General features: G+C 39.8%; 1 protein-coding gene across 1 annotated transcript in view; it reads left to right on the top strand.

The window, feature by feature from the left end:
• Window positions 1-19,674, top strand: part of LOC128646928 (alpha-aminoadipic semialdehyde dehydrogenase) — a 340,000-nt gene that overhangs the window by 71,815 nt on the left and 248,511 nt on the right. The window contains exons 8-10 of the mRNA XM_053699738.1: window positions 1,080-1,133; window positions 1,665-1,730; window positions 9,611-9,691. Coding sequence (XP_053555713.1) covers window positions 1,080-1,133; window positions 1,665-1,730; window positions 9,611-9,691 — 201 coding nt within the window. The remainder of the gene's footprint in view (window positions 1-1,079; window positions 1,134-1,664; window positions 1,731-9,610; window positions 9,692-19,674) is intronic.

The following is a 19,674-nucleotide window of genomic DNA, read 5'->3' as shown; positions in this document are numbered from 1 at the left end:
AGCAGCAATACACTACTGGGAGCTAGTTAACACACTGGGTGAGCCAATAACATATATGTGCAGCCGCCAATCAGCAGCTCCTGAGCCTACCTAGGTATCCTTTTCAACAAAGGATATCAAGAGAATGAAGCAAATGAGGTAATAGAAGTATTTTGGAAAGTTGTTTAAAATCGCATGCTCTGTCTGAATCGTGAAAGAAAAAAAATTGGGTTTCATGTCCCTTTTAAGATGTCGTGATCAACAGTGTTAAAGGTCTTCCAAAATCTAGGAAATTCCAGTCTGTAGCTCATTGGTAACTTAAGAGGGCTGTTACAGTAGAATGGTTTGGGTGAAAGTCAGATTGGAAGTCTGTCTCCTGGTAAAACCTGCACAGTTGGCTATAGGCATATTTCTCCACAGGCAGTAAGGATATAGGCCCATAGGTTGAGACTAGGGTTTTATCTCCACTTTTGTGGACCGGAACAACCCTTTCTGTTTTCCAAGCCTTGATTACATAGCCAGACATAAGGGAGCTGTTAATTAAGGATACAATGGGAAGGGCAGTAGCTGGTGCACTGAGCTTTAGGAACATAATTGTTTACTGTACTATAACCCCTTTGCTGCATATGACAAACACGTTGTAGTCATCTGCACAATGCTTTTAGTGCTAGTGACAAACGCGCCTCGTCCTCCCGGCGGGAGGCCACTTTCGGAGCTCATTGGGGACCCCCCTACACTTATAACAGCATCTGTGATCTAGTTGCCCAGCATTACCAGGGATGTTACCATGCCCACACCTAAACTTTCCAATTTACTACTGTAATCTAATTTTCTTTGTTCTCTTGGTATTCTTTGTTAAAAAGCATACCCTGGAAGCTAGCAGCAATGCACTACTGGGAGATGGCTTCTGATTAATGACTGCACATAAATGCCTTGTGTCATTGTCACACTTGATGTGTTCAGCTAGGTCCTGCATTGCTGCTCTTTCAATAAGATACCAACAGAATGAACTAAATGAGATAATAGAAGTATCTTTTTAGAAAGTATTTAATCTGTGCATTGTTATTCATTTGTGCTTTTTCCCACTTATTTTCCTACAGATCGTAACATCGTATTGTCCTGCTAATAATTTGCCGATTGCCAGAGTTAAACAGGTATTTTTTTATTTCTTATCTGTGTCTGATTAACTAATACAAGAGTTGTGTGAGTTTTTAACTCTAGTGCAAAGCAAATGGAGACCGGCTTATTGTGCTCTTCCATATAGCTATTGTTTATAGCACTTTTATAAGTTACTCAATGACAAATTTATTTGTCATGTGTTTCTCTGTTTCATCCGTCCTTTTGAATTGCATAGTAATTTGGAACAAATTATTCAAATGTTTTTTTCATTAAATGTATTTAAAATTATAATTGTGGGTTAGCATCAAGGCCTGTGTGTCAAAATGTTCACTATTAGCAGCATATATAATTTTTATATAGTTTAATGTAATGGTAATCATTTTATTAACCTTTAACAGCTGAGTTTGTCCTGCAGGGATAAGAACCTGTGACCCAAACATGTTGCTACTTGAACCATCTGAGCGGTATCAGTGGTCTGAGTGTAAAGATTACCTTGCTGTTAAATTTTTTGCACTCACTGAATGGTAAATTTAATTAATTGTATTTATTTGCACTGCTTGTTTTAGGCCAGTCTGGAAGACTATAATGAAACAGTCAATAAAGCAAAAGAAGCATGGAAAATCTGGGCAGATGTAAGTATTAATGTAACAATCTAGGCAAGTTCTGGTGCTTTATATAAAGGTAATATTCATTTTGGGGGTGGTTGACCATAAATTAAGCTTCAACTGTCAGTCATTTTGTGGGATAGTCACTGTATGACAGCTCTTCACCGCTGTTCCTCCTGCAGCTCTCCGTACATTGCCACACCACTGAGCTGCTTAACGCTGCCCACATCCTATCTAGCTATTGCTCTCCTCTACTCTGTCCCTGGCACACCAGTCCAAGATTCACTCTAGGAAACATTAGAAGTTATGTAGCAATCATAATAGTGTTGCAGTATTATTTAAAGGGATACAAATCCCCACAATTGTTCTTTCATAATTCAGATACACATATAATTTGAAACAACTTCCAATCTACTTCAATTATAAAATGCTTCATTCTCTTAGTATTCTTTGTTGAAAGAGCATCAATGCACTAATGGGGCCTAGCTGAACATATCAGTGAGACAGTAACAAGGCAAATATGTGCAACCACCAATCAGCAGCAAGCTCCGAATAGTGCATTGGTACTCCCCGATCATACCCAAGTATGCTTTTCAACGAAGGATACCAAGAGAATAAAGTAAATCTGATAATAGAAGCAAATTGGAAAGTTGTTTAAAAGGGTATGCTCTATCTGAAAGAAAAATGTTAGGTTTCATGTTCCTTTAAGATTTAATACCTTGACCCAAGAGGAGGTATGTATACATCATGTGGTACTTTGCCCATCGTACTTCACTGACTGTAACTCCTGTTTGCTCTATTGGGAGGAACAGAGAAAAGTGGGTGGGCGGCACATTGATGGAGGGGGGGAGGAAGGGGTGGGACCCTCTAGTGCAGAAAAATTAGTGTTGATGGGAGAGGGAGTGGTTACTACACTACAGAATTTTTTCTTTCATGTAATTAGCAAGAGTCCATGAGCTAGTGACGTATGGGATATACATTCCTACCAGGAGGGGCAAAGTTTCCCAAACCTCAAAATGCCTATAAATACACCCCTCACCACACCCACAAATCAGTTTTACAAACTTTGCCTCCTGTGGAGGTGGTGAAGTAAGTTTGTGCTAGATTCTACGTTGATATGCGCTCCGCAGCAGGTTGGAGCCCGGTTTTCCTCTCAGCGTGCAGTGAATGTCAGAGGGATGTGAAGAGAGTATTGCCTATTTGAATTCAATGATCTCCTTCTACGGGGTCTATTTCATAGGTTCTCTGTTATCGGTCGTAGAGATTCATCTCTTACCTCCTTTTTCAGATCGACGATATACTCTTATATATACCATTACCTCTACTGATTCTCGTTTCAGTACTGGTTTGGCTTTCTACTACATGTAGATGAGTGTCCTGGGGTAAGTAAGTCTTATTTTTGTGACACTCTAAGCTATGGTTGGGCACTTTTATATAAAGTTCTAAATATTTGTGTTTAAACATTTATTTGCCTTGATTCAGGATGTTCAATATTCCTTATTTCAGACAGTCAGTTTCATTATTTGGGATAATGCATTTGAATAATCAATTTTTTTCTTACCTTAAAATTTGACTTTTTTCCCTGTGGGCTGTTAGGCTCGCGGGGGCTGAAAATGCTTCATTTTATTGCGTCATTCTTGGTGCGGACTTTTTTGGCGTAAAAGTTTTGTTTGTTATTTCCGGCATCATACTTGTCGCCGGAAGTTGCGTCATTTTTGACGTTTTTGCGGCAAAAATGTTGGCGTTACCGGATGTGGCGTCATTTTTGGCGCTAAAAGCATTTAGGCGCCAAATAATGTGGGCGTCTTTTTTGGCGCCAAAAAATATGGGCGTCATTATTGTCTCCACATTATTTAAGTCTCATTGTTTATTTGCTTCTGGTTGCTAGAAGCTTGTTCACTGGCATTTTTTCCCATTCCTGAAACTGTCATTTAAGGAATTTGATCAATTTTGCTTTATATGTTGTTTTTTCATTTACATATTACAAGATGTCTCAGATTGATCCTGAATCAGAAGATACTTCTGGAAAATCGCTGCCTGATGCTGGATCTACCAAAGTTAAGTGTATTTGCTGTAAACTTGTGGTATCTGTTCCTCCAGCTGTTGTTTGTAATGAATGTCATGACAAACTTGTTAATGCAGATAATATTTCCTTTAGTAATGTTACATTACCTGTTGCTGTTCCATCAACATCTAATACTCAGAGTGTTCATGTTAACATAAGAGATTTTGTTTCTAAATCCATTAAGAAGGCTATGTCTGTTATTCCTCCTTCTAGTAAACGTAAAAGGTCTTTTAAAACTTCTCATTTTTCAGATGAATTTTTAAATGAACATCATCATTCTGATTCTGATAATGATTCCTCTGGTTCAGAGGATTCTGTTTCAGAGGTTGATGCTGATAAATCTTCATATTTATTCAAAATGGAATTTATTCGTTCTTTACTTAAAGAAGTCTTAATTGCATTAGAAATAGAGGATTCTGGTCCTCTTGATACTAAATCTAAACGTTTAAATAAAGTTTTAAATTTCCTGTAGTTATTCCAGAAGTTTTTCCTGTCCCTGATGCTATTTCTGAAGTAATTTCCAGGGAATGGAATAATTTGGGTAATTCATTTACTCCTTCTAAACGTTTTAAGCAATTATATCCTGTGCCATCTGACAGATTAGAGTTTTGGGACAAAATCCCTAAGGTCGATGGGGCTATCTCTACTCTTGCTAAACGTACTACTATTCCTACGGCAGATAGTACTTCCTTTAAGGATCCTTTAGATAGAAAAATTGAATCCTTTCTAAGAAAAGCTTACTTATGTTCAGGTAATCTTCTTAGACCTGCTATATCTTTAGCGGATGTTGCTGCAGCTTCAACTTTTTGGTTGGAAGCTTTAGCGCAGCAAGTAACAGATCATAATTCTCATAGCATTGTTAATCTTCTTCAACATGCTAATAATTTTATTTGTGATGCCATCTTTGATATCATTAGGGTTGATGTCAGGTATATGTCTCTAGCTATTTTAGCTAGAAGAGCTTTATGGCTTAAAACTTGGAATGCTGATATGTCTTCCAAGTCAACTTTGCTTTCCCTTTCTTTCCAGGGTAATAAATTATTTGGTTCTCAGTTGGATTCCATTATTTCAACTGTTACTGGGGGGAAAGGAACTTTTTTACCACAGGATAAAAAATCTAAAGGTAAATTTAGGTCTACTAATCGTTTTCGTTCCTTTCGTCACAATAAGGAACAAAAGCCTGATCCTTCCCCTACAGGAGCGGTATCAGTTTGGAAACCATCTCCAGTCTGGAATAAATCCAAGCCTTTTAGAAAGCCAAAAACCAGCTCCCAAGTCAACATGAAGGTGCGGCCCTCATTCCAGCCCAGCTGGTAGGGGGCAGATTACGATTTTTCAAAGAAATTTGGATCAATTCGATTCACAATCTTTGGATTCAGAACATTGTTTCACAAGGGTACAGAATAGGCTTCAAGATAAGGCCTCCTGCAAGAAGATTTTTTCTTTCCCGTGTCCCAGTAAATCCAGTGAAGGCTCAAGCATTTCTGAAATGTGTTTCAGATCTAGAGTTAGCTGGAGTAATTGTGCCAGTTCCAGTTTTGGAACAGGGGCTGGGGTTTTACTCAAATCTCTAACTATAAGGACTATTCTGCCTTTTGTTCAGCAAGGGCATTATTTGTCCACAATAGATTTACAGGATGCATATCTGCATATTCCGATTCATCCAGATCACTATCAGTTTCTGAGATTCTCTTTCCTAGACAAGCATTATCAGTTTGTGGCTCTGCCGTTTGGCCTAGCAACAGCTCCAAGAATTTTTACAAAGGTTCTCGGTGCCCTTCTGTCTGTAATCAGAGAACAGGGTATTGTGGTATTTCCTTATTCGGACGATATCTTGGTACTTGCTCAGTCTTCACATTTAGCAGAATCTCATACGAATCGACTTGTATTGTTTCTTCAAGAACATGGTTGGAGGATCAATTTACCAAAAAGTTCATTGATTCCTCAGACAAGGGTAACCTTTTTAGGTTTCCAGATAGATTCAGTGTCCATGACTCTGTCTCTGACAGACAAGAGACGTCTAAAATTGGTTTCAGCTTGTTGAAACCTTCAGTCTCAATCATTCCCTTCGGTAGCCTTATGCATGGAAATTCTAGGTCTTATGACTGCTGCATCGGACGCGATCCCCTTTGCTCGTTTTCACATGCGACCTCTTCAGCTCTGTATGCTGAACCAGTGGTGCAGGGATTATACAAAGATATCTCAATTAATATCTTTGAAACCGATTGTACGACACTCTCTGACGTGGTGGACAGACCACCATCGTTTAGTTCAGGGGGCTTCTTTTGTTCTTCCGATCTGGACTGTGATTTCAACAGATGCAAGTCTGACAGGCTGGGGAGCTGTTTGGGGGTCTCTGACAGCACAAGGGGTTTGGGAATCTCAGGAGGTGAGATTACCAATCAACATTTTGGAACTCCGTGCAATTTTCAGAGCTCTTCAGTCATGGCCTCTTCTAAAGAGAGAGTCGTTCATTTGTTTTCAGACGGACAATGTCACAACCGTGGCATATGTCAATCATCAAGGAGGGACTCACAGTCCTCTGGCTATGAAAGAAGTATCTCGAATACTGGTATGGGCGGAATCCAGCTCCTGTCTAATTTCTGCGGTTCATATCCCAGGTATAGACAATTGGGAAGCAGATTATCTCAGTCGCCAAACGTTACATCTGGTCTCTTCACCCAGAGGTATTTCTTCAGATTGTTCAAATGTGGGGACTTCCAGAAATAGATCTGATGGCTTCTCATCTAAACAAGAAACTTCCCAGGTATCTGTCCAGATCCAGGGATCCTCAGGCGGAGGCAGTGGATGCATTGTCACTTCCTTGGAAGTATCATCCTGCCTATATCTTTCCGCCTCTAGTTCTCCTTCCAAGAGTGATTTCCAAGATTCTAAAGGAGTGCTCGTTTGTTCTGCTGGTGGCTCCAGCATGGCCTCACAGGTTTTGGTATGCGGATCTTGTCCGGATGGCTACTTGCCAACCGTGGACTCTTCCATTAAGACCAGACCTTCTATCGCAAGGTCCTTTTTTCCATCAGGATCTCAAATCCTTAATTTTGAAGGTATGGAGATTGAACGCTTGATTCTCAGTCATAGAGGTTTCTCTGACTCAGTAATTAATACTATGTTACAGGCTCGTAAATCTGTATCTAGGAAGATATATTATCGAGTCTGGAAGATTTACATTTCTTGGTGTTTTTCTCATCATTTTTCTTGGCATTCTTTTAGAATTCCTAGAATTTTACAGTTTCTTCAGGATGGTTTGGATAAAGGTTTGTCTGCAAGTTCCTTGAAAGGACAAATCTCTGCTCTTTCTGTTCTTTTCCACAGAAAGATTGCTAGTCTTCCTGATATTCATTGTTTTGTACAGGCTTTGGTTCGTATAAAACCTGTTATTAAGTCAATTTCTCCTCCTTGGAGTTTGAATTTGGTTCTGGGGGCTCTTCAAGCTCCTCCGTTTGAACCTATGCATTCACTGGACATTAAATTACTTTCTTGGAAAGTTTTGTTTCTTTTGGCCATCTCTTTTGCTAGAAGAGTTTCTGAATTATCTGCTCTTTCTTGTGAGTCTCCTTTTCTGATTTTTCATCAGGATAAGGCGGTGTTGCGAACTTCTTTTAAATTTTTACCTAAGGTTGTGAATTCTAACAACATTAGTAGAGAAATTGTGGTTCCTTCATTGTGTCCTAATCCTAAGAATTCTAAGGAAAGATCGTTGCATTCTTTGGATGTAGTTAGAGCTTTGAAATATTATGTTGAAGCTACTAAAAATTTCCGAAAGACTTCTAGTCTATTTGTTATCTTTTCCGGTTCTAGGAAAGGTCAGAAGGCCTCTGCCATTTCTTTGGCGTCTTGGTTAAAGTCTTTGATTCATCATGCTTATGTTGAGTCTGGTAAAACTCCGCCTCAAAGGATTACAGCCCATTCTACTAGGTCCGTTTCTACTTCCTGGGCGTTTAGGAATGAAGCTTCGGTTGATCAGATTTGCAAAGCAGCAACTTGGTCTTCTTTGCATACTTTTACTAAATTCTACCATTTTGATGTGTTTTCTTCTTCTGAAGCAGTTTTTGGTAGAAAAGTACTTCAGGCAGCTGTTTCAGTTTGATTCTTCTGCTTATAATTTCAGTTTTTTTCATTATAAGATTTAAACTTTGTTTTGGGTGTGGATTATTTTCAGCGGAATTGGCTGTCTTTATTTTATCCCTCCCTCTCTAGTGACTCTTGCGTGGAAGATCCACATCTTGGGTAGTCATTATCCCATACGTCACTAGCTCATGGACTCTTGCTAATTACATGAAAGAAAACATAATTTATGTAAGAACTTACCTGATAAATTCATTTCTTTCATATTAGCAAGAGTCCATGAGGCCCACCCTTTTTGTGGTGGTTATTATTTTTTTGTATAAAGCACAATTATTCCAATTCCTTATTTTTTTATGCTTTCGCACTTTTTTCTTATCACCCCACTTCTTGGCTATGCGTTAAACTGATTTGTGGGTGTGGTGAGGGGTGTATTTATAGGCATTTTGAGGTTTGGGAAACTTTGCCCCTCCTGGTAGGAATGTATATCCCATACGTCACTAGCTCATGGACTCTTGCTAATATGAAAGAAATGAATTTATCAGGTAAGTTCTTACATAAATTATGTTTTTTATGAATTTGGGTAGGGGAACCCTGCGTTAGTGATCATTGGGGGAGGTGGTTTGTGCCGCTACACACACACAAATATTTAAAATAAGTAAATAAAAAAAGTAAAAAAATAAATAAATAAATAATTCTATATAAACTGGGTACTAGCAGACAGCTGCCAGTATCTATGATGGCGGACACCATTAGGAGGGGGAGGGTTAGAGAGCTGTTTCGGAGGTAGGTGGGAGGGTAAGGTGGATCCTACACTGCAAAAAAATTACTTAAGATTGTGGTCAGGAATGTGGGTGTGAGAGGGGAGAGAACTGTTTGGGAGGGATCAGGGAGGTTGGAAGTGGAAGGGTAATCCCTGCATTAAAATACTATTTCCCTTACTTATTAACCCCTTTACTGCCAGGAATTTTAGAAGTAGGTGTACAGCTGCAATAAGCAGACTTCTAATTGGAAAGCCATGCATGTCTGCTATTTCTGAATAAAGGGGACCCCAGAGAACCTTTCACAACCATTTGTTTTATGACTGCAGTAGAAACAGAAGACAAAACACTGATTTGTGTAATCAGCCGTACATGCCAATGTATACACTCAGTTGGGGACTTTGATGTCAATCGCTCTTGGAGGTTTAATCAACCAGGATATGCTTGGTCCCCAGGGATAAAAATAAGAACACACGTTGTGTACCATGTATCTGCTGTAGGTCCGTTCTAGCCTCACTAGAGTTGTTCACCCTCTAATTAAATGTGCCTGGGTGCATTTTCAATTTGAAATAAAAGCATTTTTGCAATATACTTTCATCTGTGAAATATGCATGTATCTTGTGAGGGTCCATGCACCAGTATTCATAGACCATGCTTGCTCAGAGAGCAGGCAATGGTGTTTATTACTTCTGAAGACAACATTTGTGTCATACAAGCCATTGCTGACTCTGAGAAGGTGTGGTGTTTGATTACTGGTGCACGTGCCTTCACAGTATATGTGTGTATCCCATTAAAAAACAGTAATAACTTTTACTAGAAGCATTTTTGCTAACAAAAGTAAATTGCAACAATGCTTATATTTCAAATTAAAATGACCTTTTCTATCCCTTTAATTAAACTCGCACATAAAAAACAAAAGTAAAAATGTATATAATTTCTGGTTCTAGTGTTTATTTTTACACTTTTGCATTAATGTGTAGTTATAATTATTTATTTTTAAGGTTCCTGCTCCAAAACGTGGTGAGATAGTACGACAAATTGGTAACGCACTTCGAAAGAAGATCAAACGTCTAGGACATCTGGTATGGTTTACATAGTTAACTATATTAATAAGTTGCTCTCCATAAAGTATTGTACCTTTATTATTATTTTGTGATTCTTGTGAATGTGGCTAAATATAATTTCTTTATTTTCTTTCCTATGACATGGAGAGTCCAAGATGTGGTTCCAATTACTAGTGGGATATTCAACTCCTGGCCAGCAGGAGGAGACAAAGAGCACCTCAGCAAAGCTGTTAAGTGTAACTTCCCTTACCCATAACTCCCAGTCATTCTCTTTGCCTCTGTCAATGGAGGATGTGCGAAGTTGGTGTCTGAAGATATTTAATCCTTTTAGGGGTTCTTTTCCCTGCAAGCAAGGATTAGAGGCTATGCTGTGTTCATGTCAATCTCTTTAGTAAGAGTAATGGGGGCTGTTAGCAGTTAGAAATAAAGCAAAGACTACCTCGCTGATTTCTAACATTATGCTATGGCTATTTTTAAAACCAGGGTTGGTGACTCTGTATTTGCTTTCTCTATAGGTCCCTGATAGATATGGTGATCTATCACACCTAGAAGTGCTCCTGCCCTACAACAGAACAGTTAAGTGCCTTTTTTACCTTCCAGGTGGGAGGACAGCACTTAAGGAGCTAAGGTCAAGGATCCCTGGAGGGGATTAGTACCTATCCCTTTCATTAGACACATGTCAGGGATTTTATGGGCAGTGGAGTTTTTCCTTTACGGTGAAAGGGCTCTTAATAAGCATTTGGGACATAAGAAGTTAATTCCTTATATAGAGTAACGGTTCCCTTTTTATTGTAGGAGTGACAGTCTCCTATATTTTGCTTAGGGCCATACCTCTGGGGCGGTGGTTGCGTGTCTCCTTTGAGATTAATCTGAGACCTCCGTGCGCTTATATCTCACATGCCGAGATTTTCATATTCCCTATGCGTCCCTATGTGCAAACTATGTGTATCTAAGCTGACAGGCTCTTCACTCAGGTCTTCAATGGGAAAGTACTTATGTGGGCGTCTTTGGAGATGAACCTCATGGCATTGCATCTCCAATTTCAAATTGCAGAGATGCAGATCGAGGTTGAGGGATACTCAAGGCAGAGTTGTTAGACGCATTAGCAGTACTTTGGGGTTATCAACTAGTTTATTGGTTTCCCTAGATTGTGTTCCTTCCACGTGTGATAGTGTGGATCAAACAAGAGAGGGTGTCTGCGTGGCTATGCAGGACTTAGTACGCAGATCTCATTAGATTGTTGTCTGCCCCCCCAAGGCATCTTCCTCAGAGACCGGACTTTCTAGCTCAGGGTTCTTACTTTTACCAATATCTAGATTCTCTAAAACTGACTACATGGTGATTTGAACAAATAATTTTAGCTCAGAGATTTTTTTGAGTCTGTGATAGATACTCTGAAACAGGTTCGCAAACCTATCACCAGGCGTATAAATCATAAGGTGTGGAAGGTGTATTTATCTTGGTGTACTGAGCACGGTTTCTCCTGGCACAAATTGAGATTTACACGTATTCTTCAGTTTTTACAAGGGCAATTTGAAAAGAGTCTTTCGACTAGTTTATTAAGGGCCAGATATGTTTTTTTTCCCTGTTTTGTTGCATAGAAAGTTTGCACGTTTGCCTGATGTTTAATCCTTTGTTTAAGCTATGGTTAGAATTAAACTGGTTTTCAAACCTATTGCTCCACCTTAAAACCTTAACCTTTTTCTTAGAGAATGCAAAGGCTCAAACGGGACGTGCTGTAATAGTCTATCTTGGAAGGTGTTATTCTTGTTAGCAATCTCTTCACCATACAGAGTTTCAGAATTGTCTGCTCTCCAGTGTGCTCCTCCTTTATCTGTTGTTTCATTAGGATAAGGTTGTACTACAGACAAAGTCCGGCTTCTTACCTAAGGTGGTCTCGAACGGACAATATTAATCAGGAAATTGTTGTACCGTCTTTGTCCTAATCCCTGTTCTTCTAAAGCAGGGATGAGGAACCTTGGCACTCCTGATTTTTCAGAACTAAATTAGCCATGTTGCTTAGGCATTTTGAAGTCCAGTTAAACATCATGGGAAATGTAGTTCTGAAACATTTGGAGGGCCAAGGTGTTCCGCATCGTTGTACTAAAGAGAGACTATTACACACCACCTGGATGTAGTTAGGGCATTAAAGTTTTGCCTTCATGCTACAAAGAATTTTCATCAATCGTCTATATTTTTTTTACTTATAGGACAGACATACTGCAGGTCACAGTGTGACTCTGATTATTCCCTAAGAAGGAGGTCTGGGGGCAGGTTATATACATTTTTGAGGATATCTTTATTTTTTTGTATCTGGGCACTTTTCTACAAAGATGTCTAACACTTTGGCACAGGAGTTTTTTGTTTTTTTTTGCTTGTGGGGGTAGATTTGGAGGGCCCTCTCTATTTCATTCTTTATTGAGGGAACAAGATAAGGGCATATGTGTGCTAAGGGGAATTTGTTTTTATCCATGATCGTGACAAATGGCCGCTTTGCACGCTTCTGAAAAAAAAGGAGGCGGTCCTCTAGTAGCTGCGCCATCTTAGCAATCGGATCTCCTGTGGCAGCATTTAATTTCAGCTTCCTTGCGAACTATGAGGTGTTGAGTGCCTCAGCTATAGCGCTGGGGTTTTTAGGTGGCATTTAGATAAGGAGTCATAATGGTTTTAGTTTTGTTTTTGTGTCTGGGATAAACGTTATATTTATGACAGTTATGGAGGACAATGTTTCTTTGGATGTTTCTGACACTCCTAGAATTATATCAGATAAATGCTTCTATTGTGAAGAGGCCACAGTGTGCCCCCCTACACAGTTCTGCTCTATTTGCTTATCATCTGTATTAAAATCTAAGAAGAGATTTATCCCTGTTCCTCCCTTGCCTGATAAATTTAAGCCCTCAGATCCCTCCACCTCTCATGATTCTGTTGGCCAAGTGATGTCTCAGCTTTCTCCTGAGCCCCAGTCCCTTAATATGTCGCAAGCAGTGCCCTGCGGCTTATTACTATTTTCACCTGGAGGTGTTTTTTTACCAGTAAGCTTTGCAGTTCAGTTACAATCGACTGTCTATGCTGCGTTAAATGTCCTGCCTGTCGCGGGCAAGCATAAGAGAAAAATTAAACATGTTTCCCCTGACGCAGAGTTTAATCCTCCTATTCAGTCTGTGTTGGACAGTGTGTTGTATCATTCTGAGGACGAACTGACTTTGATAGCGTCTGGGGGGAGCTTTTTGACTTGGATACATCTGAGGAGAAGTCAGTTGAACCGGAGGAGGGCAGCTTCAGGTTCAAACTTCTTTGATATTTACTTATGGAGGTCCTGTTGACCCTGGGTGTCCCTGAGCCTAAACCATCAGAGGAACCTAAGATTCCTAAGCTGAACAGGGTTTAATAAGTCAAAAGAGCTCCCGAAACATTTCCAGTTCCAGCTCGTATGGTGGAAATCATTGCTAAAGAATGGGAGAAGCCTGGAATTCCATTCTCTCCTTTAGCTACTTTTAGGAGAATGTTTCCAGTTCCCGACTCTCACCTGGAATTGTGTAGTTCCATCCCTAAGGTGGATGGAGCCATTTCTGCCCTTGCTAAACATACTACTATCCCTCTCGAGAATAGTACCTCCTTCAGGGACCCCATGGATAGAAATATGGAGGGGTATTTAAGGAGGATGTTTCACCAGACGGGGCTTCTTTTTTAATTGTCTGCAGCCATTGCGGCTGTCACGGGTGCTGCCACCTATTGGTGAGACTTATCGGAGTTGATTCTGGTGGAAACCCTGTAAGAAGATATCCAGGTGTAATTTATGGCTCTTAAAATTGCCAGTTCCTTCATTTGTCGGCCTAACATGCAGATCATTCGTCTGAATGCTAAATCCTCTTGGTTTGAGATGCTCGTGTGAAGCGCCCTTTGGTTAAAGTCCTGTTCAACAGACATGGCATCCAAATCTAGACTCCTTTTCTTGCCTTTAAAGGGAGAGACGTTGTTTCATCCTGGTCTGGATTCTTTTATCTCCACGGTGACCGGAGGAAAGGGCGCTTTCCTCCCTAAGGATAATAAGACTAAGTCCAAGGGTCGCCAGTCATCTAATTTTCGTCCCTTTCGTTCATATAAGGGTTTGAGAGCTCAGCCTGCTGCAAAGGCTGATCAGACCAAGAATCTATGGAAGCCAGGCCAGTGGAACAAGCCAAGCAGTCCAAGAAGCCCTCCGACGATAACAAGTCCGCATGAAGGTATCCGTAAAGCAAAAGATTCTCCAGCACCAGTGGATATCGGTGTGCAAGCTGAAGGAGCCACTGCTTAAAGACTCCAGATAATCAAAAAGTCTATAAACTCAACAGCACAGCCAAGGTAGACTGTATTCACACTTTCTTTAGTACCAGAGGAAAAAACATGACGTTTCGGGCTCAGTTGCCCTTAATCATATGACCTTATTACAATACACGTCACCCCAGGTGTAGCTACTTACAAATTTACCTGATTTCTCAAATCAATTCTCCAATACAGGCGACACCTAGTGGTCTGTAGATAATAATAATAATAATACATTTTCCAATTTAAAAACAAATCAATCTTAAGTGTTACAGCTTGATATTAGACTGCCTATCACATAGATACACTATTATGCATCGATATACAACTTAACAAAATAGATCTATATACAGAGACATTTTTTTTTTATCTACAGAGCACTAGGTGTCGCCTGTATTGGAGAATTGATTTGAGGAATCAGGTAAATTTGTAAGTAGCTACACCTGGGGTGACGTGTATTAAAGAGATGTATATTGTAATAAGGTCATATGATTAAGGGCAATTGAGCCCGAAACGTCATGTTTTTTCCTCCTGGTACTAAATAAAGTGTGAATACAGTCTACCTTGGTTGTGCTGCTGAGTTTATAGATTTTTTAAGTCCGCATGAAGGGACAGTCCCCAATCCGGGACCAGATCTAGTAGGGGGCATGCTTTCTTTCTTCCGAGACGCCTTTGCTTAAGACGTTCAGGATCCATGGGTTTTGGATGTAGTCTCCCAGGGATACAGGATAGATTTCAGATCTTGCCCGCCAAGAGGCAGATTCTGTCATCAAGACTTAACTCCAACCCTGTAAAGAGGGCAGCCTTTTTAAATTGCGTAAAGGAGCTATCTACTTTAAGAGTGATTGTACCCGTGCCTCCATCAGAGAGGGGCCTAGGATTTTATTCAAACCTGTTGGAAGTTCCCAAGAAGGAGGGAACTTTCCATTCAATTCTGGTTCTAAAATGTCTCAACAAGTTCCTCAAAGTTCCGACCTTCAAAATGGAAACCATAAGATCCATTCTCCATTTGGTCCAAGAGGGTCAGTTCATGACCACCATAGACCTGAAGGTTACATATCGCCATGTTCCGATCCACAGGGATCATTTCCAGTTTCTGCAGTTTATCTTTCTGGACAAACCTTTCCAGTTTGTAGCTCTTCCTTTTGGTCTAGCTACTGCCCCAAGGATCTTTACAAAGGTATTAGGAGCCCTTCTTGCAGTAGCCAGAATGTAAAGTATCACGGTTGCTCCTTACCTGGACGATATCTTGGTTTAGACTTCATCTTTTCCTTTGGCAAGATCTCAAACAAAATCTCTACTGTGTCTCCTTCAGACAGATTTCCATGAAGATCTTCCTATTGGATCAAAGACGAGCAAAGCTTCTCTCTGCCTGTCTTTCTCTTCAGTCCTCTGTAGATCCTCTCCATAACAATTGTTTGTTTCATGTTGACATGAAACAATTGTTATGGAGAGGATGCATTTTGGGGTTTCTAGCATATTTTGTTTTTACACCCTTTATATGTTACTATTTATCTTGGTGTGAGAAACGAGGTTTCCCTTGGCACAAGGTGAGTATTCCTCAGATTCTTTTGTCTCTACAAGATGACCTGGAAAACAGTTTATTCACCAGTTCTATCAAGGGTCAATTTCTTGTGCAGTAAAACAGAAAGGGCAATCTTCCTGACGTTCAGTCCTTTGTTCAGGCCCTGGTTAGAATCAGGTATGTGTTTAAGCCAGTTGCTCCTCCTTAGACCCTTAATCTTGTTCTTTGTGTTCTTCAAAGTGTTCCATTTAAGCCTATGCATTCTGTTGATATTAAACTTTTGTCTTAAGTTTTTTATTTTTGTTGGCTATTTCTTTCCAGAGTTTTAGTTATTTGCTTTGCAATGGGATCCCCCTTATCTTATTTTCCATGCGAATAAGGCTGTCTCAGACCACAATATCAATCAGGAAATTGTAGTTCCTTTTTTTTGCCCCAATCCATCCTCTCAGAAGGAGTGTTTGTTGCACAATCTGGACGTAGTTTGTGCTTTGAAGTTCTATCTTCATACTACCAAGGATTTTAGACAATACTCTTCCTTATTTGTGGTGTATGCGGGTAAGCGCAAGGGTCAGAAGGCCACTGCGACTACTTTTTCCTTTTGGCTGAGAAGTATCATCAGTTTGGCCTATGAGGAAGCTGGTCAGTAGCCTCCTGAGAGAATTGTGGCTCATTTTACTCATGCAGTGTCCTATTCTTGGGATTTTAAGAACAATGTTTCTATAGAGCTGGTATGTAAGGCCTCTTTATGTACTTTTTTCAAAATTCTACAAGTTTGATATTTTTGCCTCAGCTGAGGCTTCTTTTGGGAGATAGGTGTTTCAAGCAGTGGTGCCTTCAGATTAAGGTCTGTCTGCCTTATTTCCCTCCCCGTTCCTTCTGTGTTCTCTCTAGCTTGGGTATTGGATTCACAAATGTAAAGAATGAATTTGTTGACTCTCTCTGCCTTTGGAAAGAAAACAAAATTTATGCTTACCTGATAAATTATTTTCTTTCCTGGCAGGGAGAGTCTACGAACCCACTAGGTGGCGTCTTTTCTCTATCTTCTGGCACCTCTATACCCCTTTTATTTTTGACTTGCGGAGTAGAGGAAGTGGGAAGGGATACTTATAGCTTTGGCTGGGGTGTCTTTACCTCCTCCTGGTGGCCATGTGTTAAAAACCCAACAGTAATGAATGAATTTGTGGACTCTTCCTGCAAGGAAAGAAAATTATTTATCAGATGAGCATAAATTTAGATTGCAACCCTTCTTTAAAGGGCCAGTAAACCTAAAAAATAATGTTATATAATTCTGCATATAGTGCAGAATTATATAACATTATATTAGTGGTATCGTTATAAAACTTAATATTGCCTTTGAATTTTTTATAAATATAACAGTTTCTCAGACCCGCTCTCTGTACTCTGCTGAGCGGGTCTGTTTTTATTCCACAGCGCATCGGGCCAGTCAGACAGAGCAGGAGCGAGTTGCACTTAGTGTTATGGCGCGGTCGGGCCGGGCTGTGACTATACAGCTGGCCCAATGCGCTGTGGAATAAAAACAGACCCGCTCAGCAGAGTACAGAGGGCGGGTCTGAGAAACTGTTATATTTATAAAAAATTCAAAGGCAATATTAAGTTTTATAACGATACCACTAATATAATGTTATATAATTCTGCACTATGTGCAGAATTATATAACATTATTTTTTAGGTTTACTAACACTTTAAGGTTGAAAAAAATGATATCCTTTACCTACTGCTAACTTAGTTATGGGGGGCATTTCCACTTTAGCTAAGCGCACTGCTATTTCTATACAAGACAGTAATTATTTTAAAGACCCTTTAGATGGAAAACTTGAATCTTATCTAAGATGGGCATATTTGCAGACTGGCTCTATTCTTAGACCAGCTATATCTATTGCTGACGTAGCTACTGCTTCTTCTTTCTGGTTTTCCAGTCTAGCTCAGCAATTGTCTTCCGGCCCTGAATGTTCTAACTGTAAGTTACCACAGGAATAAGGCCCTCAATTCCTCCTATATTTGTTTGTAAACTTTGTCCTGTCACAAGTTTTATATTATTGTTTTATTTAAATGAATTGTATCCATGGACAGCGCTGCAGAATATGTTGGTGCTTTGTAAATAAAGTATAATAATAATAATAATAATAATAATAATAATAATCTCTTGAATTTAATTCAATATGCAAATAATTTTATTTGCGATGCAGTTATTTGATATCATGAAAATTAACATAAAAAATATGTCTTTAGTTATTCTTAGTCAGAGCGTAATAAAAACCAGTGAGCCTCAAGGCAATAGGTACAAATCCTTTATTAATCTTCCATCAGGAACAACAGCAAACTAAAAACTGCAAGACAAGCAGTGTGCTGTCAGCCTCTCATCTGGCGCGTTTCGGCTGAAGTGCCTTAATCGTAGATTCCTACGCAGTGCCTCATAGAAACTTAAATAGCACTGTGATTAGGCTAATTATGAGGGGCTGCAGTCAATCAAATTAACATATTAAACAAAAAATATAAAAAAACTTGACAACTGAGCGTTAATTTAGAAACTTTAAAACCTAACTGATTAACATAGATTGGGAGTTATTATTAGAGTTTAACACTACCTATATATGCACTCAACACTGTAATCAGTATACAGAGAAAACTTATCATAATAAATCCCAAAACATAATACCATGCTAATGAAAAAACCTTTGTTACAGAATTTTATAACAATTTAAAATACAATATAAATGTTGAATTTTATGGTAATGTTTAAGTAAATTTGGACTGGATGAAGAGTGATAAAGGGTGTTAGACTGTGAACAAAACTCTATTAGTGTGGACCTTAGGGACTAAACCCGTTTCCAGAAATTAATGATATCCCCACTAATATTAAATCCTAGTGGTCTTCTGGTTCTAAGAAGAAATATCCAGAAGGCCTCCCTGTAAAAAAGTTTGGCTGTTTTGTCTCCACCCCTAGGTCCTCCATGTATACATTCAATAACACACCACTTAAATGTATTAGTATTTTTATCATGTGAAGGAATAAAGTGACGTGCCAAGTCTGAGCAATTTAATCCTTGATCATTATTATTAAGGTGCTCCCTTATGCGTGAGCGTGCCTCTCTTGAGGTACACCCTACGTATTGCAATTTGCACTGGGAGCACTCCACTAGATAGGTGCAAGAATGTTACCCAATGTGGTTCCTCTTTTAGAAAAAAATTGCATCCCTTTGATACATGGTCCTTAAGACTATCCTCCCCTGTTATAATGGGTAAATGTTTGGTTATGATCCCACAAATTTCATTAAACTGGGGACTAAAAGAGGTAACAGAAATGGGTTTGTGTTACTCGGTGCAGTCGCATTTTTCATGAGCTCCGGGAGAGTGGCCTTTTATCCGCTGTATAAAGCTCCACAACTACGGCATTGCGCTCCAACACGCTACTATTGGGACACTTAAACGAAACATATCAAAATTGGAAACGCTTTGTTGTATTTATGACCTCAGGGCCGGAAATGGACAAGTGAGGCCTGTAGCAGCGGTGATTCACACAGGCAGCATTCCCCCCCCCCCCCCGGTACTCCGGGGTGTTGTTCCAGGACAGAACGCATAATTCAGCCTAACCTAACGCCTTTAATTATACATAGGGTACCCTGCCATCTCTGAACATAACTTTACTCTACCAGGTGGACAGCATGGAGGTCGGTACTGTGGCGCCTCTTACAACTGATGCAGGAGATAAAAGCCTCTCCCTCACGCTCAACTCTATTTTCCTTAAACTGGAGAGGATCTTCCAGCCACTAATTGATAGAGCACCTTCGGCACATGAAATCCAACTCTGGATGAACAAAATACCGCCTGCAGCGACGGAGGTGCCAAAAACAAAAGCAACTGCGACATATGGGTCCGGCCTGTCCCTCGATCCCGGGGGGGCCGGACAACATGAAGTATCGCTGGATGAGGACTCACCTAAGCCGATAAACTATCAGCAGACTGCAAACAAGGATAACAGTCTCAGAACTTGGAGGGCAAAAGAAGAAAGTAAGCAAGCGACCTCTTCTCTCATACCATTAGCCCACACAGAGAAAACTCCTACAAACCACTTGATTGAAACAGCGCTTGATTCGAAACAGCCCATGGGAACTCAAAAAAGCCTAGTTAATAATGCCAGCATCATTAAAGCCGT

Source organism: Bombina bombina, chromosome 2, assembly GCF_027579735.1.
Source record: "Bombina bombina isolate aBomBom1 chromosome 2, aBomBom1.pri, whole genome shotgun sequence".
Taxonomy (NCBI): Eukaryota; Metazoa; Chordata; class Amphibia; order Anura; family Bombinatoridae; genus Bombina; species Bombina bombina.
Note: the sequence above shows the minus strand (reverse complement) of the source record. Positions and strands in the feature narration are given on the sequence as shown.